General features: G+C 50.6%; 1 protein-coding gene across 4 annotated transcripts in view; it reads left to right on the forward strand.

Moving 5' to 3' along the window:
* Window positions 1-27,862, forward strand: part of ZFHX3 (zinc finger homeobox 3) — a 671,516-nt gene that overhangs the window by 579,159 nt on the left and 64,495 nt on the right. For all 4 annotated transcript variants that reach the window (XM_074881669.1, XM_074881671.1, XM_074881670.1 and 1 more), the window contains one exon: window positions 16,091-16,322. In XM_074881669.1, coding sequence (XP_074737770.1) covers window positions 16,091-16,322 — 232 coding nt within the window. The remainder of the gene's footprint in view (window positions 1-16,090; window positions 16,323-27,862) is intronic.

Below are 27,862 nucleotides of genomic sequence, written 5' to 3' on the forward strand. Positions count from 1 at the left end.
CTGGGGTGCAGGTCAGCTCCTCAGTCAGGGGAGGAAGAGGGTGCTGGTCGGGAAGGAGCTGCACGGTCATGCCAAAAACGTTTTGGGAGGTGGATTTAGTGAAAAGGAAGGGGGTGGAAGGAAGGGCTTATGTGGGCGAGGGGGCTAAGACAGGATCACATCGAACACCCACACAGCACGGGGCTGTGGCCGACGGCTTCTGCTGTGGCAAAGCCCATGGGTGCCACCTGGGTCATGCTCCAGGCAGGTGGGGCCTGTCCCCTTGCCTGGGGTCCTGCTGGATCTCCTGGCAGCCCTGTCCCCGTCTGGCTGTCCTCCCGTCCCTCAGCCTGTGCTGCACAGAAACACCTAATTCAGCAGGTTCCGACTTTCTGGATCAGCCATCCTTTCTTTTTTGAAACTGGCTCAGAGTTGTTGGGGTCTTCACCTGTGTGCCAGGGAACAGAGGATCCTTAGACAGGGTAGGCAGAAGAGGGAGGAGTGGCTGGGAGCTCTCCTGGGGTGACTGATGCCTTCCTCCCTTCAGGTACGACTTGCCTCCTCTCCGGCAGAAAGCCTGAGGGTGTCCCAGTTTGATTCAAATTGTGACGCCCACAGCACTGGTGGGACTGTTGCGTAACTGTGGGCGTTGCGTACAGGTGTGTCGTGCTGGGGCCGTGTTTGTACTTCCCGGGGTGGCTGCAGAGTGCCCGTGCCTGCGGTACCTGCTGATGGACCCGGCAGCGATGCCAGGGGAGGAGGCGTGAAGGACTGTGCTCATTGATAGTTTTGGCTCCTGACCACCAGCTGCGTTGCCAGAAATGGAGCTGATGCTGATGCATGCGCCCTGCTAGAAGGCCCTTGGAGAAGACGGGCTGTCCCGGAGCTGGTTCTTGAACGTGCTTTGGCCATAGGTGGGAGAGGTGTAAAGATTTTGGAGTCCTTCTGTAGATGGGGTTTTCATGTCATGGGGTCTGTGTTACAGACAGCTTCTGTCCATCTGCCAGTGTGTGTTTCCCATAGTCCCACAAAGCAGGAACCTTGCTTTGATTGTTTCCACACCTCCTTGTTTTTGACTTACATGGGTTTGCTGGTGTGGGCACTGCAATGCCCAGATAGACCCATTAAAATGTCTCACTCTGGGCTGGGCAAGTGGATTAGCAAGACACGAAACCTGCATCCTGGCCTCCTGATAGCATACACTAACCCCGAGCAAGTATCTTTGCAAAGAAGTTAATCCCACGCAGTCACAGAAATGAGAGTCTTAGGGCTACTGGAGTATATGGAGTTACGCATGCAATTTCATAAATAGGATTTAGAAATCTGTCATCTCTTCACGTTTCTCTGCTGTGAGTGGACACTGCCCCCAAAAAAGATTTTGCTGCTTCCATTTTATTTCCGAATTGCAGTAGTCAGTAAGTACTCTTAATGCTGATTAGCACTGCCTTCATAGTGTTTATCATTTACCCTGTGTATGTCTCCACAGACTTTACACTGTGGATTGCAGATCCAGAATTGCTAAAACCAGTAAATACTATGCCTGGCTTTTCCCAGGAGTTTCTGTACCTGTATATGGCAAATACAAGTGGATGCAGATACACTGGAACAAAGAGAGCACTAGAGAGCAGAGACATTTATCATCTCAGGTTTTATTCTCTTTGCTTCAGAGTACTTCTGCAAGCTCCGTATCTTCCATTTTTGTAGTCCAGGAGGGAATAGCTGCGGCTGATATTCAGAGCAATCCTGGTCTCCCCTACAGAAGTACGCTGCAGTTGAATTAGATCTTAGGTACGCACAGGAAATTTTGCACAAACGTTACCATCAGTGTTACACTTGCACCGCCAGGAAGCACCGTATGAACGCAGGACACTAGAGCTTCGCATTGGGTAGGAATCTGAATGGGTCCAGGCACTGAAACCCCTCCTCGCCCTTTGTGTCGTGCTCGGTGCTGTGTGAGCCCTGCGCAAAGCAATGCGGGGGGTCGTCTTTGTTGTTAAAAACCAGGAGGGACCATCACAGTCTGACCTTAAGAGAAGCTGTGGTATCGTACCTTGTACTTTGAATTATGTCTCAAACTTCCGCTTTCAGTTACAAAATCTCATGTTAAAAAGTCCCAGGTAAGGGATACCTTGCTGTATCCTTTTGTTTGAAGAGTTAACTAGTGACCTTGTCCAAAATACGTGCACCATTTCATGTCTGCATCTATTTAACTTCAGGTTGTGAGCACTGGATTTCGCCTTGGCTTTTCCTAAAGATAAAAGAAACCTTTACTACAGGAGGTCCCATGTGCAGGTGCCTGCCAACCACGATGATATTAGTTGTTTAATTTGTCATGGATGAGGTAAAGAAATTGAACTGAAATCTCACTGTGAGGTTTACTTGGCTCTACCCTATACCGAGGCCATAAAACTAGGAATGACGCATGAAAGTGTGTTGTTTGTTTAACTGGAGACCCAGGTTTCCAGCATATCAGGGTGCAAACCGCTAAGGAAAAAGAATGGGGGGAAGAAAAGACTGTCACGTGGGGGATTTCTAATGATTTGAAGAACACTTTGGGTTGTTTTATATTCATCATCAAGACTGGAGCCTATTGGCTAGTTAAAGGTTTTAGCTGCAGATTCAGTTTATTTTCAGAGCCGCACAAAGCTGTTTTGTCCTGTGGACAAAGTCCCTGCTGGTGTGTGGGGTCTGCAGCCAGCACGGGAACGAGCACAGAAGAGCAAGTGGGATGCTCTGACCCCGAGCCCTGGCCTCGGTTCCTGCTCTCCTCGCGTGGCTCAGCACCTTTCCTTGGGCTTAAACCACTGAGGCATGCAGACAGGCAGGTAGGCCAGGGCCAGCAGGTATCTCCAGCTGTCCCTTTTGTTTCAGGTTCATTTTCCCGTTCTCATGGTGCGTAGGCGGTTGTACGCCAGTGCCACCAGGTCTGTCAGCGTCCCTGGCTGCTCCCCAGCCCTGGACAGCTCTGCCCACTCGTATTTTTGTGTCATTGAAACGCAGGTGGTGTAGTTTCTGCCCTTCTGGTAAGGACAATGCCTTGTGTGGGTGTCAGCTCATGATGATGGAATAAAAAGCAGAAGGTCTACTGCTGGTACAAACTATTGACCTTTTCCACTGAGACGGTTGGTAAAGCCTGTGTCAAGGGTGGGAGGCTGTGCCAGCCCCAGCCGTGCAGGGTGTCTGGGGGGGCGTTGCCTTTACCACAGCGTCCATTGGGATTTTGGAGGTTGGGATTATTGCCCCAATTCCTGGCAGTCTTGCAAGTCAGGAGCCTGTTGCAGGTGAAGTTAGAGCAGCAAACCCAATCCATTCATAGGCTGCGAGCTGCTTGCAGGACCTGTGTGTAATACATGAGCAGTTCTGCTGCTGTAGACTGTTCTGGGTCACTGATGTGTCCTTTCTGGTGGAGACCAGGCCTGCGAATGTGTGCTAGGAACCATTGCATGGGCAAGGGCTGAAGAGGTCTTCCAGTTAAATTGCAGCTTCACCTCACCAAGAACTTGGTGGCTTTCCTCACAGAGCAGTTGCTGAGTGGTGTGGGGCAAGGAGCAGTTGCCTGAATTCATAGACACAATTCTTAAGACACATTAGTGTCCGTTGAGTTCATGGAAGCCCTCATGATCATCTTAAACATAGAAAATACCAGACTTCAGGTTGCCTTAATTCAGCCCTTTGTGTGCAGGCATTATTATAGTTTTCAATTATAAATATTTCCATACATATTTTTCCAGTAGGATTCTTGCCTCATTCTGAGAATGAGTAATTATTCCATTTCTTTTTATCTTCCTCTTTCATTACAGTGCCCCAGGCTTTGTCTAACACAATCCAAAGCTTTCACTGAATGAAGAATTATTTATTTTCTTGTGGGCATTTCTGTGGTGCTCTGTGTTCTGTTTGTGTGTTTCACAGACACTTAATGAACTTACCTTCTCAGCACCTGCCTGGAATCAGGTGGTGCTCCTGTCCTTGTGCACCAGTACACCCCAACCCCAACAACTGCATCAGAGGTTGCAGCCTCGGCTGTCCAGCTTGGTGTCCAGCCCGGCAGGCTACACCTCTGAGGAAGGGCTGCTCTGATGGGAGGGCTTCACTGGCTTAGTCTTGCTCTACAGCTTTTCATTTCACCTTTAAGATGCAAGGAATATTATATATTCCCTCTTTCTGCTTTCCTTCTCTGTCGTATTCATTCACCGACCCTTCCTTTGGTTCTCCCTCCTCCTGTACCACCTGCTCTGGAAAACTCCTGCGTCACCTGCATCCTCAGGCCATCACAGCTACGCCACCACTGCTGCCGTCCAGCTTCCCTTTTGCTGTGGCAGCTCTTACCGTGCCCCAGAGCGCAGATGGGGCCTCGTCTGTGTCCTGGGCTGACCCCGTAAGCAGGGCTCGGTCAGGAGCGTTGGCTGAAGGGAAGGCTGGTGCTCTGTGGGCTGCTGGAGGAGGGAGCAGAGCAGAGCAGAGCCTGGTGGTGGTCCCGATGACCTGCCTGCTGAGGAGGTGCCACCGTATGCCACAGCAGGTGGAGTTTTGGAAGGGCTGATGGTTTTGTGTCCAGGGGTACATGTTTCTGTGTCGCAGGGGTGCTCTGGTGAGGCAGGAGGACAGAGTTTGGGCCTTCATGTTGCATGGAGTCCTCTGGTTGATTGGAGAAAGTGGAAATCATTTCTCACAAATGTTTCTCTGTGAGGGCTGTGAACGAAGGATGAGCTTGGTCTGTTGTTCCTGAATGCATCCTTGTTGGCTTCTGTGAGGGGAGGTTGTGTCATCCATCTCTTCGATATTGATATTCTTCGATTTATGGAGAGGATTAAAAAATTGTCTTGTGTATTGTTGTTATTGTATGGTTATCTGTTGGGATTCAATGTGGTACATTGCTGTAGGAAGTTATAAAGAAGCTATATGAAAACAAGGAAATCTTCAGTCTATCATAGCGCTTGTAACTTCTCTAGAGATAGATGAAACAATAAATACTGGGCAAGGGAAGTTAATCTGTGTCTGTAGTATTTTATTAAATAACGTGAACTCAGTGTGGTTTTCTGTGGCTGGTTCAATTTCCCACACGGTTTTACGGAGCGTTATTACACTGGTCCCTCGCTGCGCGTGTCCGGGGAGTGCTGCCCGTGGGGCGGCAGTGGCAGAACCCTCCTGTCCTGCCTGGTCCCACTGCGCCTGGGGCAGGACCCACTCCCGCGGCCTTCCTCGGGCTGGCTGCTTGCGGCCGGCGGCAGGCCCTGGGCTCCAGGGGCCTGGCCAGAACGTGCAGGGAATGGCGGAGGGCTCGCCGGAGGGGCGTCCGGCCTCTCCTCTGTCTGTCTGCATGCTGAGAGCCAGCTGCCCTCAGGGTGAAGGCAGCGGCTCCTCACCGGGGACACCCCTCATTGCAGGGGTGTCCTTGTGCCCCTCCCTGGCGCCCGTGGACGCCTCTTGGCTTCGGGCCATGGCGAGGAGCACAGCGGGTGCGAAGTGGTCCTCAAGCTTTTCCTTCAGAGACCTGTGGTTTCTTTTCCAACAGGCACAATATGGGGGGAAAAAAAATACCATTTTAATTTAGATTCTTAAAGCAGACTCCGCACATACACAGAGGGTTTTGGGTAGTTGTTTTATGTCTGAGCCGGCCTTCACGCCACCAGACCAAGTGTGTGTTACGTGCTGTGCCTTCGAACATGCAGAGGAGCCTCCTCAGAGATCCCTCGCAGCGTAACATATGGATCATTCCTATCGCTGCTGGAGGAAATAATACATCACCTGTACGGATAGTCCTAGTCTTGTTCTGTGTTATGGAAAGCCTTTTTCAATCACTCAACAGCCATATAATTACAATATGGACAACAGATTTTTATCCTGCTGTCTTTTCAGGTTCCCCCCAGCCCTTTTTATTATATAATTTGCCTTTTATCCAGTGATTTTCCATATTCGCAGGCTGTTCTAGTTCACCTGAGTGTTCACAGCTTAACAACTCACACTGAACTTATTAATTTCAATTATATGTACACAATACGTTAAAAAAAGAAAAACAACCGGGTAGTGGGATTGTTGAGCCTGCTTTTGGTTACTGTCTTGTCTTCACATTCGGCTGTTCTTTTCCCATTTCTTTTTCTAACCCTGAGAAAGACAAGGCTCCCCAAATTCCTCAGCTCTTGGCTGTCACCAGCACCGAGGAAGGAGCAGCCTGAAGGACCTGTCCTCCTCCTCCTCAGTGGTGTTGCTTAGTGGTGGCAAGAATTTTGTTGTTTTTGTAACTCCATCCTGTTGCTGTCCATACAGTACTTTGCAGACGCTGCTTTTAAAAGCAAAGTACAGCTTTTCTGTCGTGTTTCTCCAGGGATGACAACATCCATGGAAAATACAAAGTGACAAAACTGTACATTTTCCTGAGGGGCAGAATGTCATCAATTCCGGTTTTGGTTAACTCACAAGTTTTGGTTAACTTGTAAGGCTTGCAGGACGAGCTCCACTGACACCAAACCACTGTGCTGCTCTGCAGAAACTGCTGCGTGAAGCTCGGCTCACGGCTGACGTCCCTCACGTCCCTCGTTTGTACCAGCAGAGTGCACTTCCCGTGGAGTTTATCGGGTTTGTGTTTGGCAGAGGCGCGCTGGTGAGTAGCAGTAGATGCCCTTGCAGGCTCGCAGGGCTGCTGTGGGTCTCGCAGTGGGAGCCGTGGCCGGAGCACGCGAGGTTGAGGGCAGCACTTTTCAGAACAGCTGATAGGAAATGTACTCTCAATTGTGCTTTGTTTTTATCACTATAATTAGCAAGATCAATACACACACTCCTGAATTCATCTCCACATATAGCAGCGCTTACGCCTGTGCCTCCCTGGGGAGAGCTGTGAAGATTTCAGGGATCTGGAAAATTCTCTGAAGTTGCGGTTGCCCAAGAACAGATCTGTTGTGACTGCAGTTCTTGTAACGCAGCAGTGGGAGGAAAGAAAGTTTCAGGGCTCTGGGAAGGACCCCAGGTGCACCCAGACCTGTCTCTCTTCTCCCTTTCTTGGCTGCTCGGTTGCATCGTGTCCCGCTGCACAAAGGGGTGTACCCTGGGTACCAAAATTAAACAATCCAGGTGGAGAATGGCGTTCCCGACGGCTCCCTTGGCTCCTTGGCCATCCCCACCTTCCCTCCCGTGCTGTCGTGCGTCCTGTGGCCCGTCAGTGCCTCTCTGGCTCTGGGAGGGGGTGGCTGGCATCGCTGGGCAAGCACGGGCTTCGCCGCGGCCTTTGTCCTTCCTCGAGTGCATGGGAGGAATCTTGGTGATGCTCTTAGACTTCCAGTGGTCCCGCACAGATTTTCATCTTTGGGGATCTCTTCTAATGGATGATTAATTAGTACTTCCAGGTCTATTGCGTGATTAAAAAGGTGGTGGTGAGGAGTGTGAATACAAGTTCAACCTTTCTTGGCTCTTGTTTCCTGTTAATCTCTGTCAGTTTTTGCCCACTGACCCTGGGGGACTCTGAATATGCGGGGATGCTGCTCATCACAGTCTGCATAAACAATGTCCTCGTTAAGAGCTGATCAGCTTAGCAAGGCCCCATGAAGAAGTTAGCTGCCAGAGCTGAGCAGAAGCTGGGACTGTTGCCTCCCTCTGGGCTTTAGCCCCTCCTCATTAAGCAGGTCCGGGCTATTGATTGGGAGCTTGTGTTTGGAAGAGTCTTACTTACTCCATGCATTATCTTGACAGATTGATCAGACCTGATTGAGAACCTCTTAAAGGAACGAACAGCTGTAATGGGAAAGTTGGACTCTGTCATCCGTTAGGATGATTCTGGGAGCGAGAAGAACGAGGCTGACATCTTGGAGCAATTGTATTTACAATTAACATGGCTGAAAACGATTGCCTCTATTGATCCCCCCTTCCTGCAATTACAGCCCCATTGTTTACATTCCAGCACTTCGGTTATAAAAAGGAAATTCAATAATTATTGCATTATTTAAAGTTAAAGTGCCACAGAGTTTGCTGGCTACGCTTGCTGGTTGATTTAACGTTCAGTAAAATCCATGCTGAGCTCTCCATCTTTAGGCTGAGCAATATTTGGCTTTTAATGAGACTTCAAGGGCTGGTGGAGCAAAACCAGTTTGCTGGGTGGCTCTTGGGGTCATTTATGGGGAAATCCAAAAGCGTTTCAGCACACAGCAGCCTCATGGCCAGCAGGGAGAGTATCTGTAGCCCCCAGCCTCTACCTGGGTGGGAGCCCTTGGGGACACCTCCCGTCCCACGCACCAGGGTGATCAGCTGTTCTTGGAGCTGCCTAGAATTTCTGTGCCTTGTACATTATTACTGACCCTTCCCCTGGTATGGCAGGTCTCTGCTTGGCTGCTCTGTGTGTTGCTGCTGGGCTCCTCTTTGAGGAAAGTCCTTGCTCTTGCTTCCCTCCCACTTCGCAGCGTTGTGGTCAGGGACTTGTGTGACGGTCGGGGCTCTGCGCAGCCATGTTCCGCTCAGCAGCTCCACGCCTGCCTGCCTGCGGCTCACAGTGTCTGCGCTGGCCCCATGGTGATACTGGCAGCGTCCGCTTCACGCCAGGCAGGGTTGGAGAGCACAGAAAATACAGATTTGGAACAGGGAGTGAAGGGACTGGCTGTTAATGGGGGCAGTTGGTGCTATTCTTAAGCCTTTCCGTGGGACTTGCATCAAGTACGGCGTGCTACATTTCCAGCCTTTTGGAAAGAAAAATAAAGATCAGAAACCAAAAAGTAAATCAGAATCCAGGTTTGTTTTGCAAAGGTCAACTACAGGCCAGTCAGTCTCACCTCTGTGCCTGGCAGGATCGTGGAGCAGATCCTCCAACTGTGCTAAGGTACGTGGAAAATAAGGAGGTGACTGGAGACAGCCAACATGGCTTCACTAAGGGCAAATCCTGCCTGACAAATCTGGTGGCCTTCAACAGTGGGGTCACAGCGCTGGTGGATCAGGGAAGAGCAACTGACGTCATCTACCTGGACTTGTGCAAAGCATCTGACTCTGTCCTGCACCGCATCCTTGTCTCTAAACTGGAGAGAGATGGATTTGACAGATGGACAGACGGATGATGGTGGATAAGGAATTGGCTGGATGGTGGCACTCAAAGAGTTGTGGTCAACGGCTCCATGTCCAAGCAGAGAGCAGTGACGAGCGGCGTCTTCAGGGGTCAGGGTTGGGACTGGTGCTGTTTAACATCTTTGGGGACATGAACAGTGGGATCGAGGCACCTTCAGCAAGTTCCCCACTGACACCAAGCTGTGAGGTGCGGTGACGCACTGGAGGGAAGGGATGTGCCATCCAGAGGGACCTGGACAGTCTGGAGAGGGGGGACGTGCAAACCTCATGGAGTTCAACAAGGCCAAGGGCAAGGTCCTGCCCATGGGTCAGGGCAATCCCAAGCACAAATCCAGGCTGGGCGAGGAGTGGATGGAGAGCAGCCCCAAGAGAAAGACTTAAGGGGTGTTAGCTGACAAGAAGCTCAACCTGAGCCAGCAACATGCGCTGGCAGCCCAGAAAGCCAACCGTGGAAGAAATTCTTCCCTGTGAGGGTGGTGAGGCCCTGGCACAGGTTGCCCAGAGAAGCTGTGGCTGCCCCCTCCCTGGAAGGGTTCAAGGCCAGGTTGGATGGGGCTTTGGACAACCTGGGCTAGTGGAAGGTGTCTCTGCCCAGGGCAGGGGGGTGGGACTGGATGGGCTTTAAGCTGCTTTCCAGCCCCAGCCATTCTGTAAGTCTGTGAAAGTCTCCTTGTCCTCATCTTGTGGTGGTATTTTTAAGGGCTTGGGTGATAGTGAGGAAGCTTGAGCTGGAAGCGAGAGTGATGCTCACCATTGGGCCGTTCCAGTTACCACAAACTAAACAACAAAAGCTTGTGGGCACACGCGTCTGAACTCCACAGTCAGCGAGCTGCAGGAAGGAGCTGTTGTGCAAGGAGCCAGGGAGGCTGGGAGGAGGGAAGGGTTTTGTAACGCTGCCTCTTCAGAAGCAGTAAACAGTTGCAGGACGTTGGTGGAATACAAAAGAGCGTAAGTTCATCTTTTGAACCTGCTGTATGGAGAATCAATTTTTTCCTCCTTTCAGAACATCTGGGCCGGGGGGTCTGCAGGCACACCAGCCTTTCCAGCGCGTAGCCAGCATGTGTTCTCGCTGCGGGCCGCCTCCGCCGTCTCCCTCAGCTCCAGGAAATTCCAGCCAGGGCTGCAGGTGTGAAAGGAGAGCAAGACGGATGGGCCAGCTCTGACTTTTATGGAGTACTTGGAACAGACCAGGATCAGACAGCTGCATCCACATGACTTTCATTAAAACTCTCTTCCAGGATTGTGTGATTTATCTCGTGCAGCAGATCAGAGGCACACAGGGGCCAGGAGACGCCTCTGAGGCCTGCTGCGGGGTCTGGTCCCTTTCCACGACGACCTGTGGCCTCCTCTCCAGCTCTGGTGTAAGGGTCGCGGCTCATCAGCACTCCGGGAGTGCCTTGTCACAGGCACCGTTCTTGCTGGCGTGTGGAATGTTTCCTACCAAGCCTGTTACTAATTACCCGTGTCTGGCTTCACCCTGAGGAAGAGTCAATCCCTGGGCATCCTTCTGTGCTGAGGATGTGCTCCTAGGGCTGGCATGCCTCCAACACCTCCTCCTGAAGGCGGGAGGGTGTGCTGGTGTTGGCTTTCACAGTTACCGTGTGTGGTTCAGAGTCCCGCCTAACCTCTGTGGTGCTCCCCGGGTTCCAGGGGCTGAACAGGGCTCCCACTGCCTCTGGGTCTGGGTGCTGGGCCTGGGCAGCTGTAGGTGCTTGCAGGAGGAGCAGTGGTGCGAGTCTGCAGTGGTGCTCCCTTGCATGTTTTGTAGCCCTCCAGCAGCTTTTTGGCCCCTTCCTCAGCTGCACCTGTCAGTTCTTTAAAATCACTACTCATTTTACCCATTCTAACAGAGCAGACATCGTGCTGAGCTCAGTGGTAAGAAGAGTGTTACATGTGGAAAAAACTTCCTCCAAAGATGTTCAGGACTGAAAACTTCTGATAAAAGCTCTTGGTAGTTGAGTGGCCTCTGATTTTGTGGCAGGATTGTTTGTGAGAGCTGGAGAAAGTGATCAAAAGTGATTTGGAAGAGATTTCTCTGGATTGTTTTGTCAGTTACCCGTGTAAGCAAGAAGGGTGTTTGTGTGAAGAAGGGAGTGGTGGGCTGGCTTTGCCTGTCCCCGTTAGCCCTGTTTGAGGCCGGGGTCACTGCTGCGGCTGGTGGTCCTGCTGCTGCGGAAGAAGGGGCTTCTTTTCCTTAGTGCTGGTTCTCTGCTTACTGCATAGAGTTCATGAGATTATTTCCCCCCTTAGGTTTTGGCCTGCAGGCCTGTTACTTCACCTGCCTTTCCTGCCTACGGACACCCTGGTATGCGCAGGAGATCCTTGTGTGCCAGCGAAGAGCAGGAGAGCTCAGGCTGCTTGTCGTTGGGGGCAGTTGTGGAGTTTCTTTCTACTGCTTGTTGTCTTTTTGAGGCCTGCAGAAGAAGGGGTCCATCCTTGAGCCTGCAGAGAGTTTTCTCACGTGTTCTACTGCTTTTTGTACCAAGACTGTCTGAGGATGGGTGGAGGTGGGATCTCATGGCTTGCAGATCAAGGGCTTGTGAGATTCCCACAGTTGTTGGTGTGGGCTCATCCTGAGCAGCTTTTAGGGCCCTCCAGAGGGGAAGCTTTGTACAAGGTGAAGTTAAGATTGCATAGAAATTGGGCTTTTTTTCTAATGAATAATAAACATCAAAAGCACGAGATAGTTTAAAGTGGTTACTGCGTCTCCCTAGTGAGCTAGGGTTACAGTTCATACATCCCCCAGAACAGCATCTGACCCACTAAACATGGCAAATGGGGTTTGGAAAATAACATTGTGCCTTCTGGCAGCAGAACACCATAGGGAGGGTTATATGCTCGTGTTACTGTAGGAATCTGGCTCTACATGGTGTCTGTGATAAACTTAATTCAGAAGAGGTTTTGAGCAGATACAGATTTAACAGCTTTTAAAATTTAAGACATACAAAAGATTTTAGAAATCAGATTAAATGGTGAGCATTAGCTACAGGAACACCTACAGTTATTCAGCTTGAGAGTTCATCACTTGTGCAAAGGCAGCAACACGGATCCGCAGTCCTGGTTACAGCAGTCTCATCACCCAAGAACGTGGTCTGAGTGCGTGGCATGGGGGCGAGGAGGACTGCCTGCAGTCAGACAGATGAATACAGCTCTCGCATTAAATTCCGTGATTATTGAAAAATACTGTGGGTGAGGCAGTGCTACATGGGGAAAAGATAGGTGGTAAAATAAACAAAGTTCGTGGTATGTGAAGGATGGAGGTGGAGAGAAAGAAAAACTGAATATAGTGTCATTCCTCGCTGTGTTTAAAAATTAGATTTCCATAGTCATACACTGTGAACGTTTATTATGCTATTGTTTATTAGAAGAAAACAATTCCAAGCCAGATGTCAGAGAGCGAGGGCTGGAAAGCTGGTCCATCGGCCCAGTGTGGGCCACCTCATCTCAGCGCATGCGTCGCTGGTGCTCGCGCAGGTGCCTCCCCTGCCCTTGCCCCTGCCCTTGCCCTGCCCTCACGGTGGCCACGCTGGGGGGCTGGGGGCAGCGCTGGCCTGAGCACAGCCGTGTGCGGTCGCCTCCCTCGCCCTCCTCTCACGTTTGGGGGCCGGGGGCAGTGCACGGTGCGATCCCCCAAGGGACTGGCTGCTGTCAGCTAGCCCCCCGCACCCTGCACAGTGTGTAAGCGCAAGGTGTGATTTTTGTCTTGCTTGTTTAAACTGTCTTCGTGTTCAGACCCTCTGAACGTGCCAACTTCTTGGAGCCGAACCCAGGGGAAGGGGGAGGTCGTTAGGCAATACTCCCTAAACCGGCCCAAAACACTCATCGGGCAGATCGTGTGGGCAGGGCTGAAGCTGTCCTGGCTGCTGGCGCGAGTGCGGTTTGGTACGGAATCCCCCTGAAATGGCATTTCCCTTGCAAGAAGCTGAAGGAGAGGCTCCGGCCGCCGGTGGGGCAGTGGTTGGCAGCGTGGGCTTCGTGGGGCCAGGCCGGCTGCGCTCCCCAGCGGCTGTTCCCTGGCCCAGGGGGTTTGTTCACCGTCCTGCTCCCGCGTGGCTGTGCCTGGGGAGGCCGCCCTGGGACGCGCGGGGCAGTGGACAGCTCTGGGTGTTGAGACAAAATTGCCAAACCTGGTGAGGGACTGGTGTTCCACGGGGCAGGGCTGTGGGGAAGGTCGGGGCAGGGGCTGCACCCCTGCTTACAGCACATGGAGGCGATGAGGCCTCTGCTCAGGATCCTCCCGCGCTAATCCCTGTGCCGCAGAGTGAGAGCGCAGCTTTGCCCGGAGACCCCAGCGCTTCCTGGATGGAATGGGCTGGATTTGGTTTGATTTGTGCGTAGGAATAGGTGTTGTGCTGCGGTTAGTGTACATACAGGAACAGCCCACATCCCCCGGGAAGCTGCACTCCTGAGCCGTATGGTTTCCATCAGAGCGTTCCTCTGTCTGTTTCTGATTTAAAGTGGAGCTTTGACTAAACCTGATCAATATTTTGCATGCCATGCGTGAAGAACCAGATGTTGGAAGTTTCCTATCGTTGAGAGGGAGGGAGCGAACACCCCCCCAGACTTGCAGAAATCAATGTTCTCTGACAGAAGTTGGTTGGTTTTCCTAGGAACAATATATTCCTTTGATTTTCAAGTTGATTTGTCTTCTAACAAGGTTCTGGTTTAATATTTTGAATTTGTTTTCTGTGATACGGGTAAATTCTCACAAGGGGAAAGCTTAGCAGTATGATGGACAATAACTACACGTGCTTGTCCAGCATTTCATCACTCCCAGCAACTCACAGCTAGTGCTTGCTCATCCATCACATTGTCTTCTTCTGGCCTGCTCCTCTCCTCTGTCGGAGGACTGACGGCAATCGGAGGTAGGCAGGCGATGTCGCACCGTGTCCAGGGCAGATTTGGTGGTGTTGGCACTCTCAGGTCTTGACTCCTCCTGCACGACAGGCAGGTGAAGCTGAACGACGCTTCTGGAGTGGGAGCAAAAGAAGAGCAGAAAATGAGACACGTTTATTAAAACTGTTTAAAGCCGATGTTTTCCTAAAATCCCCTTTTAAATGAGAGTTGTACAGACTGTGCCTCTGGTTCCCACAGAGACCATGTCCTTAATATTTCCTTGAACCTGTGACCAGATTTTTCTCTAATTGCTCACTAGGGGTTTGCTCTGCCTTCTCGCAGAAGCTGCTGCTGAGCCTGTTGGCACTTCCCGAGCTTGGCCGCGGTGTCTGTAGGCTGGGGGCTTCCCCGACACCCCTCTCTGTGGGTGGAAGACGGGGTTTGCTGTACGTCTCCTGGAGCCAGACCCCCGGCCTGCGGCAAGGCGGGGCGGCAGGGAGGTTTTGTTGCCGAGATCAGGTCTAAGCAGGGCAGGGCAAGGCTGGCTAAGCCAGGCCATGCAAGCCAGTCGCATGGCTCCTGTGACTGGCTCGCTAACCTTAGCTTTTTATGTCTTAAGCCATTTCTCTTTTTCTGGCTCAGGAAGAGGGTAATGCATGCAAACAATAGAAATGAGAGGAAGAAGAAGTTCTTATGAGGGAAAACAGCAAAAAATCTTTTGAGGGCACCAGTGGGATTAGTGCCCTAGTGGATTCTTCAAATATTACAGTGAATTTAATTAAATACATCGCGATCCCAAAAGAGGCTAGTCTAATTAGCCAGATCTAGAATACATTTATTCTCTTCCCTTGCCCTTCCAATCAGAAGCCTCAGCATCAGCTCCTATCCTATTTTTAATCATTCCTAGACTCGGAGGGCTCTCCTTCCTCCGTGTTAGCTAAGCACACAGTGCTGGGTAATATGTGTCTTTAATCTTATCTTAGCTGTAACTGAGATAATACACATCAGAATTTTTACCAGAAGGTCCTGGCTGCACGTAGGCAATATTTTGATTGACAAACCTTGAGATCCTGTCCAAATCGTGTGCCTTGGGCGAAGTGCGTGGTGAGGAAAGAGTCTCGTGAGATGACCCAGAAGAGAAAAAGAGGTCTTGAGGTTGGACGGCAGGAGCTGGCAGGGATTATTGCTTAGCTGAACCGTAGGCGTGTGGTGGAGACACTAAGTGGCATTCACTGAGGAGTCTTTCATGTCATTTGACTTTGGTATCCATTTTTCCTCACTTACTGTGGGAATTGGGAAGGTTACCATGAGCTCTCAGCCCTGGCGCTGCCCAAACTGAACGGAGAGTGGCTGTGCCGTGGCAGCCAACATAGCTGCAAGCAGTGAGTTCTTCCCTCTGGTTTTGAGAAATAATTGCGGCATCCTTGGGATCCATGACATAAAATAGCTATTCGTTTCCCTAGCTGCATGGACCTCTGTGCCAGATGGTTGATAGATTTTTGTCAAATAATCAAGGTATAATGCTCTTGAATTAGCTAATACAGCGGTAGCGCAGCTTCAGAGGGTGACAAGATTTTTTTTCCCAAGCGCTAACCTCTTGCGGTGATACCCAGCTGCACGCTCCCTGTTGGCTTTTCAGTCTGGATCGCTGTCATGGCCATCTTTCAGGCCAGGCTGTGGCTTTCTTCCAGTTCCAAGGGAGTAAACCCGAGATGCCAGGGAACGGAGTGCTGGGTGATGGATAGGGTGGCACACGCTCTGCGCTCCGCTTCCATACGCTGTTCCAGGTCCTCTTGATCTGACGGGTTCGTTGTGTTCTAGGATTGCTTTGGTTTTATTCTTCTTAGTTTTCAGTGAGAATTTATCAAATTTAATTTTATCTGTTTGACATGAAGTTGGATCCCCTCCCAGGATAAGCTTTAAATATGAAAGAATTAGCCATGCGTAGGTCGTGAATAGTTGTTAATGTTGGATCTGGTATTTTCTTTCACTGAAGGAGATGATCTTGCCTATCTCGATTTCGCTTCTGTGCTCATTTCAGCGTGTTATGTTTTTCCTGCTTCTAAGCAGGAGAGTGTGTGCTACCTTGAGAATAAACAGGCTTGATCTTACTGTGTCTTTGTCAAAATGTGGTTTCTTACTTAATTCCCAGGTGGCTTTTAGCAGTTCACAGTGGACTAACCCGGGGAGACTGGAGATGATAAAGGGAATTCACATCTCTCTACTTTGTTCTTCACAGCACCTTCAGCATCACGAGAGCGGGGTTGAGGGCGAAAGCTGCTATTACCACTGTGTCCTCTGTAACTACTCCACCAAGGCCAAGCTGAACCTCATCCAGCACGTGCGCTCCATGAAACACCAGCGGAGTGAAAGCCTACGGAAGCTGCAGCGCCTCCAGAAGGGTCTCCCTGAAGAAGAGGAAGACCTGGGACAGATCTTCACCATCCGCAAGTGTCCAGCTGCTGAGGCGGGTGAGTGCGGCCGCCCTCGCGTGCATGGGGTCGGGCTCTTGACTCCTCTGTGTCCCAGGATGTGACGAGCAGCATCAGACCCCCTGTGCCGTTCCCTGGCAAGCTCGGTGACTTTCTTGTTTCTCTTCCCTGCTGTGGGGATGACGCTGATTGCTGATCCCTAACGTGTTAAGGAAGTCCTGGCTGCCCTGAGGCGGGACAAGACCCCGTAGTACCGGCAGGGCAGCGTCCAGCACGGCTCCGCCTCATGGGGCTGGGGGGTGGTGGCTCTGAAGCACCAAGTCCTTACACGTGCTTCATGTCGTGCTTGTAAGTGGCCCCCTCTGTTCCAGTGGGGCTAAACGCAGGTTGGACACGTAGAAGTGGGTATGTTTGTTCAGGTTAGTGTCTGAAACAGTGGAATATTGTATGAGTGTCTGCAGAGACCATCACATTCGGATAACTCTAACAAACCAGTGTACTGTACTTCTTGTAGGTACTTTGCAATGTGTCAAGTGATGTCTTGAGTACCGGTGCAAACCTGTCCCAGCTTGTTACTGATTTCTAATATTTCAGCTACACCGGATCGGGAGGAGAAGCTGGTTGAAAGGGGTGGGCAGGAGAGGGGGCGAGTGTTCATCTGTTTTCCGTGTCTCCTCTTGACAAGGCAGATAGGTTTGGATGGAGCTTACTCAATACAGGAAGGACAGATAATAGGAAAGGGATTGCGGCTGTGAATCTAGCAAGAGAAAATGTGCCTGAAAGGGGACAGCTAGGCTGGGCAGAACAGGAATTGTACTTTGTTTAATCATTTAAAGGGTTAAGAACTTTTTTATGTTAGGAGAAAGCAAGATCTCATGAAGCCCTCTTGGAGGGAGGAGGAGGAGAGCCTGCCCGAGTCAGCTGGTGCATGTGCTGTCAGGAATGGGAAGATGCTGGAGCTGGGGGGATGCCAGCAAAAACCTTCACAACCCTCCACTCAGCTTCAAGCAGGACTTTGTTCCATGACTGCTGTTGAAATGGCTAAATCTTATAGAAAAGTGCTCTGAGGAACCAGCATTCTGCAATTAGAGACGTGGAAAGTGATCTTAGCTTAAAGGCGTAGAGGAAGGCAAGCAGCACCAGCTGGAGGAGAATATGTGTGGGTCTTAGAAATGTCTCTTGAGTTAAGACCTGGGTTGCATTGCTGTTATGCGTGTTAGTAACAAGCAACTGAAATACTTGCAAAACAGACAAAAAGTGAAACGGGAAATTTTTCATTAAGAGTTAAATTCAGTCTCATGGAAAAGAGTGACCGATCCGTGAACTCAGAGGCCCAGTGGAGTCGAGGGCATGGAACATGCTTTCCCAAAGGTCACGGTGACAGTGGAAGCGTGCTGTGGCTGCCACACCATCCCAGAGGGGACAGCAGCTCTTACAGCGTTCTGCTGCTCTGCCATGCTCCACTGTAGGAAAACAGTCGGATTTCGAAAGGACATGCTGGCCGGTGTTGTATGGTTTGTGAGTTTTCTTAAAAGCGAAATGAACAGAGAGAAGAAACCGTCTGTGCCCTTTTGTGATGTATGGAACAATCTTGAAAGTCTTTGTTTACTTTAGAATTTTTTGTTTACCTTGTCTTTTACTTTAGAAACCTTATCTTTCCCTGTAGTCCACCAGGATTATGACATTGCAGGTACTGAGAGTGCAAAAGCTGACTAGCTGAGAGGGAAAATGGTTCACTGACCATTTAAAAAAAATGTAATTTTTTTTTTAACTAAAAGTCTTGACAAGTCACGGAAAGGAAATCTCGGTTTAAAAATATTAGACTTTTTTAAAATGGCTTGAGATAATTTCCTTTAAGCTTGTTGGTTCTTCAACAAAAACTGACAGCAAACAAGACACTAAGAATTTCTTTATCCTATTTTATTGCAAGGGTTAAAAAATACAAGCAAGGATAAGACTGTAGAATACAAAGGGGGGGGTGGGGGGTGGGGAACGGGACCTCTGATCTGTTTTGCAGGTCGCTTTGACCTGGGATATTTAATTTCAGCCACTCTTCCAGCCCATTGTTGAGCAAGACTGAGCAGGCACACCGCGCCGGCCACGGGCACGAGGCACTGGTCCAGTTGTCCCTGCAGTGACGGGGTCAGGTTTGGGTGGGAAACTGTGGTACCCCCGTGTGGGGAACAGGAGCTTCCGGCTCACATTTATCCTGATCCCGTTACGGGATCAGAACATGAACTCTGCTCTAAAGCAGGGTGGCCATGTCGCCCCAGGCCAGCGGCTGGGCTGAGGCCGTATCCCGAGGGAAGGCACGTCAGGTGCAGGAGGGGGCGCTGCCCAGCACCCCGGGGTGCTCCTCGTGACGGACAGGCTCAGCCTCTTTCAGGGCACAACAGCGATTTGTATCTCAGCTTTGATTGATGCAGTGTAATTTCTTCATGTGTAAAAAGACCTTCCTCAAACAGGCTGATCCTTCCCTTTTTTTCTGTGATGTTTAAACTTCCAGCATTATAAAAAGCTGCTGTTACTCATTATTTAGCTGGCTGTTGTTATTTTTCTGTAGCTCTGTGTGTCAGCAATGTGTAGCAGGAATACACATATACCTAGGCTTAAATTCACTCTTCTGATGTGTTTGAGTTTTATTGGTTTTAAACTTTTCCAGTATGTTTGGCTGTTACACTGTTCAGGAGAGCAGCACGTGCTGCTCGGTGAGGCTGCACCCACGGGTCTTCCCAGCACAACGCTGCTGGCGTGGAAACGCTCTTCCTTCGAGGCAGGGCTGCTCTTGGGCTTTGCAGCTGGCTCGCTGCGTTTCCCCCTCCTCTATAATACAATGGTGTCTCAGCTCTGTCCCTGTTTTTATTGTTCTTTTCTGAGAGCTGGGTGGACTTGTCTCACTGCCTTTTGATGAGGAGTCTCTGGAGGTAACAGGTAACACGAGAAAGTCTTCCCTGTGTTTCAGACACCTTGAGCAGAAAGTGCTTTTCTGATCTGTGACACGTCTCCGTCAGGGGGCCCAAAGGGATAGTGACTTTCTTGCTGGTTTGCTGCATTGCAAGCGCGGTGATTGGTTTTGATGCTGCTGTTACTCCCTGGTAATCATCGCTGTGATTCTCTTTCCCCTTCTAGTTAATCTAATCTAGTTAATGTTGTGAATTCAGTTTCCCTACAAGTGCAGTATCAGCTTGCATTTTTTTCCAGAGTGAGTCCCCCTTTGTTATCACTGCTCTTTCTGAGGACTCTTAAAACATTTCAGTCCTCCCAGCTTTTGTACCTTCTGCAAAACTCCTCCCTGGGAGGGTGGCCCAGCCCTGGGCTGGCTGCCCGGGGAGGTTGTCCCTGTCCTGGGAGATGCTCAAAACCCAGTGACGGGCAAGGCCAGGGCCCTGAGCAGGACCTTGACTAGCGCCTGTCCTCTCTCCCTGCAGAACTGCAAGTGCTCAAGGCAGGGCCGAGCTGGCAGAAAACATTCCCTCCGTGTGCTGGTCCATCCTCTTGCTGGTCTGAGCGGCCAGCTCCCGGTTTGCCTCGGCAGTAGCGTGAAACATCGTCCCTCTCTTCGCTCTTGGGTCTGGTGTGCTGTGACCGAGAGCAAGCAGGCAGGAGGGATCGTGTCGTAAGGGGTTCCCAGGGGTTGCAGGGGCACAGCCAGGTGCTGCTACTTCCCAGGCAGACCCCTGGGCCAGCCGTGACGGCAGCCACCATCGCTTCTGCTGCTGGTGGAGACGTTTGTGGCTTTGCTAGAAATGCGGGGAGATTCTTTATTGCTTTTTTCTTTCCCTAACTTCATCCAGCTTGTGCCAATCTCCTCAACCCCAGCTTTCCGTAAAACTGCTGGTCACAGGGCTGAGAGATAGATCAGCCCTTGTACTGCAGCCTTGGGTGAAGTGGGACTGAGTAGACGAGGGAGAGGAGTTGCCTCGTGCCCCTTCCCGCTCCATCCTGTTGCAGGGAGCAGGTGCCAGGGTTAAACGCCGTGTCTGCCAGTGTGTAGGTACTCACTGGTGTGTGCAAGCATGTAGGAAGAAGCATTGCTGTCTCTGGGGCGGTGTGTAGATATTTGCTTGTGTAGATGCATCTCAATCTGTTGGAAAAGAGTGCCTGATCATACCTTAATTAGTCCTCTAACAATCTGCAAAGGTCAGTGCCAATTGCCTGTTCATTTACATTTGTAATTGTGATGGTTCTTGATTGCACATTAGTTGCAACTCATTCCCTCCCACCCCGCAGAAAACACATGCAGCAGCCTGAGCAACAGCCTTGTAGACACAAGGACCTTTGTTTCTGCTTGTGCCAGCAGCGCAGCCTTCACTGAAACTTTTGTGTCTGTTATGGAAGAGAGCTCGAGGAGCTGCACTGCACTTCCAGTAAAGGGATGATGAAGTTGTTGGCAGGGAAATTATATGGACATCAGGCAAGAAACCCAATCCTTCTTGAACTGGATAATTAAAGACAATTAAACTTTTCTGCTTGCTCTGAGAAGTGTGCTAATTATGCAGGAGACAGGGAAGTGGGCCCAGGCTGGACGTTCAGCTGTTTTGTTGATCAGAAAGAATACGGCTTGACGGGGCGGGGGGGGGTTGCTTTCCTCTATGGGGTATTTTTGGACATCTATTGCTGTAGTATCTGGGCTGCTGCCACTGCAGATGTCAGCCCCTTGCTGCAGAAGCATCTGTATAACGTTACCCATAAGCTAATTGATTTTTAATGATGGGGGTTTTGAGAAGAAAAAAAAAAAACATAATAAAAAACAAAACGTTCTCAAGATGTAGGGATGGATGCACTTATGACTCATTAGATAATGATAGAAATAAGAGTGAAACAACCTGCACCAAATTCTCATTCTGGCTTTGAAAGCGTTTCCTTCTAGAAGGCATCAAGCGCAGGCAGCCCCGTGTAACGCCAACGGCCATGCCTGGAGCAGCAGCTCCGGGGTGGGATGTTGCCCGGGGGTGTGTGCAGCCCCTGCTCGCCCCCCGCACTCAGACAGAAGCTCTTGGTGCTTGGTGTCCGCAGGAGATCCAGAGGGTTGGGTGGAGCTGAGGCAGGAGACCGCCTGGAGTTTTATGATGCCCGGGATTTTCATTTTGATCATCCTCTCGCGTGAGTCCTGAATTTGTTGGCGTCTTCGGAGGGAAACAGGGATTTTGGCACGTGTAAATGCAGAGGACAATTTGCATGGCCGAGGAGTTGTGTTGGTACAAGCAAGCTGTGCCAGGGTCCCTGCGGAGACCACCCCGCGTTGTCCAAGGAGGGGCAGAGCACAGCAAGGAAAGGCATGTGCCTTCCCCCCACTCCCTCTCCGAGGCAGTTTGAGTACTGCAGTCTGGACACAGTCTGCGCGACTGTGGGGAATGCTTTTGAAAAAACAACAAAAAATGTGGCAAGTGAGCCCAAAAAAGTAAAATTTGTTATCTTTACTGTTGTGCTGGAGGCCATTATAGAGCTTTTTGGGACGAATAAGATGACTTGTGGAAAAGTCATGTAATATTTAGTGGGAAATGCTGACCATTTCTCAACTCTGTGAGTCATCCTGTAGACTATTTTACAAAGCTTTGTTTCCTTACTGTGTAAATCCATAGGAAGGCTAAAAATAAAGTAAAAGAGTATCTTCTATTCAGTGCAGCTCTAGATTTTTCTTCTTAGCACTGTATACGTCTGGAGGACGTCCTTGTCCTTGTGGAGATGGGAATGTTCCCCTAAGATCACGCTAAGTCAGCCAGAGATACCTCTCGTAGTTTTTGAAGAATTACTTTGCTGGACACATACTGCAAGGGGATGCCGCGGTCTCCCCATCTCACTGCAGAGATCCAGTCCCCTGTGGTGGACATAGTGTTTCAGCAATCCTGCTGGTCTCTGCCAGATCCTTAGCAGCCATCTTCTTCCAGCACACAAAGTCATTGTTGGGGCCCTCGCATGTGAAGGGTGAGGGCAGGCTTCCTGGAAGCCGTTGCTGAACTCGGCCAAGCGCAGTCAAAAGCCCCTTTGTTTGGGCAGGAAAGGGGCTGGAGCAGGCGTCAGCAGCATCGCTGCCTGCCCATCTGCCCCTGCCCGGCCTTGCTGGGGCATCCGTGCTGCTGGCTCGGCCAGTGAGGGACCCGCCTCTCGCCCTGCTCCAGGCAGGTTGATTACAATTATTTAGAGGAATACCTTTACTGGAAAGCTCTGTTCTGGTTACCGCTTGAAAGCCGCTGGCTCCCAGAGGTCCCTGGGAGGAGGAGGAGGAGGGGATACCCCACGACTCCCCCTTTTCCCCTCTCTGTCCCCTGGGCAGAGGCGGGTGCACCATCCATCCGCGTCTTCCTTGTATTTCAGTATTCGACCTTCTGAAGGGCTGCAAACTGCAGGCTGAAATCAGGATGTGAATTTTTAATGAAACCAAGCATGTAAACAGAACTGAGGTATAGCTGGAGCAGTTGCCAGATGAGAAAACCCCATGTGGTTTAAAAATAGTAGTTACCAAACTCCGCTTGGCTCTGCCTGTGGTTCTTGCAGACAGCTGGATGCTCATATGGTGCTTGCACCTCTGTTTTCACTCTGAGTCATATGAAACACTTTGCTAATGTTCCTCTTTCTTAAAAGCAGTTTTGTAGCTGCACCAGGGATGCAAAGGCATCGCCGTCAGGAGAGAGGTGATGGTAAATGGGAACGGAAGCAAGTTCCCGTGTGATCGGGAGCAGATTTGTTCATGAAACACTCAGGATGTGGTTTGCAGTATGAAAAGGTTTCTCTTAGACAAAAAGTTTCTATTTAGCAGGAGGGAGGTTTGATGTCAGCCACATTTATCAGTTTAAATTTGTGACTTGGAAGTCCCGCAGCGTGCGTTACCTTCTTCCTCGAGGCAGAGGCGTTGCTCTCTGAATTCCGTTCTCTCCTATCCAGGCTTTCCAGTTCCTCCCCTCTCTCTGTGGCCGTGCCCTGGACTTGGGAATTGGGGTCGGCCCAGCTGTAAAATGGAGTGGAACAGGCGGTGGAGAAAGGGGAAGGGGATCTTCCACAGAAGCCTCCCATGAGGGGAACTGTCCTGTTATTTTTCCCACCTTGAAGAGTGGGCAGCCATGCAAGGCATTCCTCATTCACAGTCATCAAGCATGGAGTAATTATTCATGTAATTTGTTGCAACAGGGACATGAGACGCTCCTTTGGAGTGGACTTTTCATGATTGCAGGCTCTGTACTTCCAGTGGAACTTCAAGTTCCAGTTTTAAGACTTCTGAAATGAAAATGGGTAATGCCCAATGATATTTCTCCCTGCTTGAAATAACTCAAATTTATTAAGATCTGATGGCCGCCTCCACTTGGTCTCATTAAAGAAAATGTGGTCATTGCTAATGCTGGAGAAACATGCCTGTTGCTCTCCTACATCTGATAGAGGTAATGGAGGGTTTCAGAAAGGAATAATTAGTTTGCTTTTGTAAGCCTCTCTCCACTTTTCTGTGGGACTTAATTGCACACAACAATTAAAAACTTCCCAAAGCAGATTACTTGCACAGAGTCTGCAGGAGAACAGCGCTCAGGGTTTATACTACAGCGAGTCCCAACCCCGAGCACGCTGCAGCTCTGGCTCTGCTGGTGATGCACAGACTTCTCTGTCTGGAACGTGTGGCCCTTGCAGGGGGCTGGGGAAGAGCAATGTGCGAGGTGCATGCTGAGAGATTTGGTGTAAAATTCCCCAGCCGGTGTGGGCAGGAGTTCCAAAATGATGTTCTGCATGCCATCTCCTCCCACTGCCTCTGCCTCTTACAGCTGGAGAAGCTCCGCTGGTCTCATGCTGCTGCCAGTCACCCTCTCCTCCTCAAATCCAGATTCCTTCCTCTGGTGTTTAGCTGCTAACCTCGTTTCACATGCTTCCCCTCGCCACTTCCAGGCTTGTCCTTGATTGACACATTTAATAATCTGCCAACCCGAATGACAATCTGAGCTCCTGTGAGCAAACATCAGACGCTGCCCAGCTTCATTAGCTTCTCACAGGCTTCTTACCTCTCTCTCGCTCCGCACAACCCAATATTGTCTTTTCCCAATATGTTGTCCGCAGGGCCCCGAAGGCAGCAGCCTGCTCAGTCTTTGTTTCCGCGGTGTCGCCTGTAACTCCCACCGCATCATCGACAGGCGAGTGGTTGGAGGTGCCCGGCGTGCGGCACGGCCCAGCCGCAGCGGGTCCCCCCTTGGGTGCCTGGCGCAGGCACCCAGCTTTCTGCCGGGGGCTGCTTCCTGCAGCTGGGGGCACGCAGCAGCTTTGTTGTCTGAAGAGGAAATCCATCTCTGTCATCTCATCCTCAGAAGAGGGAGTAAGAGCAGCTATTGTCCTGTTTTGAGAAAACATTCACCCACGGTGCAATAACATACGTGAAATAGCAGCGAAGAGGAAAACAGCTCTTGGCGATATGTATGTTAAGCTGATTAAACTCGCAGTTCCCCTTTACTGCAGCATTTCTGATCTCTGTGCCAACCCCACCAAATACCCCCACATGCAGGATTATCGTGTTGTTTTCCAAGATCTCATGTCATGTGTGTTCGTTTAAAGCAGGAGGACAGCTTGTTGCGTTCCCCTTTGTTGTTCTGCTGAACCTTGGAATTTTTTCTTTTTTTTTTTTGTGGATTGAATAGCTTAAGGACCTTCTACCTTTCCAGCAAGTTCCTGATGGGAGTCGCGGTATTTGTGCAGAGGGTCTCTGCTCTGGAGGATGCAAACTCTCTCCTCCACGGCTGGACAGAGAGGCGGGTGGAAACTTTCGGTTCTGCTTTAGTTTCATATTGCTTTAATGGTTATCAAAATCCATCAAACGTACCTCTTGCGGCCGTGGTTGCTGTACACAGCTCCTTTGGAAGGTCTGAAGATGTGAGGAGAGCCACATGCTTTAAGAAAGTTAGTCCCTTTAGGGGACTTCTAAGCCCACATAACAGGACTTCTCTGTCCCAATGTTATCCTGCAGCATAATTTCTGACTGTTCCCTCCTTGCGTCCTTTCCCCACCCAAATTTTGGAGAACACTATTCACGTCCCAGTAGCATCTTTCTGTCTTTGTGCATAGAGGACACCACGGGACTGCTGAGGTCTGGCTTTGCAGAATGCAGGGATAAAGTTGGTTCCACTTTAATATCTGGCAGAGGCAGATTTCCTTTGTTATTTATTTTTTTGGGTTGCTGTTGAGTTTAAAGTAAAAAGCAGTTGTGCCTTAGCTCTGTTTTGACCAATCAGCAGTGAATAGATAATCTCTAAAGGATATGAAAGGTTTAATCGTTTTAATTTTGTTTTTATTAAAGTTTATCATGACTTTTTTCATGTGCCCCTGGTAAAGCGGGGGGGTAGCAGAAATCTACACAAACCCCCAAGCATTCGCTTAATGAAACTCTCTAATGGGAGGCGCCTGGCGGGAAGGAAGTGGTTAGATAGCTGGGCTGGGGAAGGCAGACCAAAGGCACGCTGTAATATCACTGAAACGTGGCAGGAATCTCATAAACTCCCCATCGAGCTCCAGCAGACACTTGTCACTGGGAGCTCATGGCTTTCATTAAGCAGAAAGAGAGGAAGCTCTGACGGCTGACTTGTTCCAGAATGTTTTTCTTGTTCGGCTGGATCTTAAAGCCCTTTCCACTTAAGAAAAGTAAAGGGGAAAACATCACCAGATGCTGTAGTAAAACGCTGGGAAGCTCCTGGTCCCTCTCCTACTCTGTTTTTTTCTCCCCATCAAAACAAACTCTGGAGCCAGACCGAAGCCAGATTGTCAGAGCGCAGCGTCTCTCCTGAGCACAAGCAGCTGCTGTTTCCTTTGGGGCAGAGGAGTTGAGTCCCTGTCCCTGCGGTCTCGCCCTTGGTACTGAGTTTGGGTACCAGAAGCTCTGCTGCCGGTGCCACCTGCACCTTCTGCTTCTCTTCCCTGTTTCTCTTTTCTGCCCTTTCCCTTCCAGTTTTAGAACAGGGAACTCCTCTCTTGAGGACTTCAAGGTGGTTGTTGCAATGGTGCAGATTAGATTCAAGACTGCGGGGCTCTCCCTTTTTGGGGTGAATCTGTAAAGCTTTGAAGGCAGATTGAACAGCGGTAGATGCTGCGGCCCTGTCTCAAGCTGTGTTGGAGAAGGGTTTGGTGTCAGTGAGAGCGACACAGAATTCATATTAGCAGCAAACTCAGTTCATGTTTAAAGTCTCATCGGCACAACCGTGCTGCTTCTGTCCAAACCTCGCGCTTGCTCAGGTGCCGTGTCTGACTGAGCCCCCTGCTTTGATGTTCTGGTGGTAAGGGGAAAAAGAAACCTTCCAAAAAGAGCACACGTGCTCCTGCGACTGTACCTCTGCTGTCAATCCTCATTTGTGATGTTCCTCTCCATAGTATTGCACTGTAGCAGCTCATCTCCAGTGTCTTTCCTACAGGTTTGACTGTTCTAGCTATTGCTGCACTGCTGTTTTCTCCCTTTCTGTGCTACTGGGCTTCAAATTGAATGTATCTGGAATGAACGTGCTGCCTTCTGTGTTAACAGGTTAATGAGTTCAGAGAGTTGCCTCACCTGCATGCTTTTGTGGTGTGTAAGCTTGGACTCTCTTTCCCTGTTCTGGTCTTGACCTGAACTGAAAGGGGCTGGAGCTCCAGCACGGAGAATTGCTGATACCTTGATAGCGTCTGTCCTACTTGTTTGCCCAATAACACGTTAGGTGAGGACAGTGGCAGAAAGAAAAGTTCAGTCATGTTCAACTGGGCCCGGGCTTTGTGTTCAAATGCAAGGAGGATATTTAACTTGTTTGCAAGCAAACAGCGGAGTGGGGTGCGGAGGGGCCATGAGGGACAGCACCTGCCGGGCTCCGTGCTCGCGCTCTGGCCGAAGAGCTGCTGTACAGCAGGGTCCAGCCGTGGGCTTGGCACTTGCCGATTCCTGGGCGTAATTAGTGATACAGAACGAGAACTCTGCTTCAAACCAGCTGCCTCTCTGGACGGGCTGTGAAGCAGAGCAGACCACTGCTCGTGCTGCCTGGGCTTTGCTCTGCTCCTGGTGTGGAGGTGCCGCTGTGCCGTGCTGCAGCGTGCCGCTGTCCTGCGGGATACGGCGACCAGACAGACCCTAGGCCCAATGCCGCTGCCTGGCGGGGCAGCCCCAGCGCAGAGGAGTGCTGGGCCCATGCCAGGAGGAGAGGAGGTAGGAGATGTAAGCAGGACCCCAGTCTGCCAGGTGGGTTTGCTTCAGAGTTTGCTGCAGTTCCACTCACATTTAATTTTGGTATCTCTGTGGTGGGCAGCCCAGAGCTTCGCCTAACGACTCCTGAAGAGCGCGGGTAGGCTTGGGAGTGTGCTGCTCTGCTGGAGAGTTGCCGCTTGGTCAAACGGGATCATCCTTAAGGAGCGCCGGAGGCTGAGAGCATCTCCCTGGGGCGGGGGTTTGCCTTGGCCGCACACGGCTCTGTGTCCCGGCGGCCCCTCGGTGAGGTGGCAGCTCCAGGGGTCCCTTCCGCTCGGCTGCTTCCTGTCTATGTGTCGTCCGTAGTGAACCTGAAGCTTTCTGGCTGATTTCTGTGATGGGAGATAAAAATGAAAGTTGTGCTTGAAGCCAGGCATCTCTTGTGACCATGTTCCTGACTACTGCTCTTCAGGGT

This window comes from Strix uralensis, chromosome 12, assembly GCF_047716275.1.
Source record: "Strix uralensis isolate ZFMK-TIS-50842 chromosome 12, bStrUra1, whole genome shotgun sequence".
Lineage (NCBI taxonomy): Eukaryota > Metazoa > Chordata > Aves > Strigiformes > Strigidae > Strix > Strix uralensis.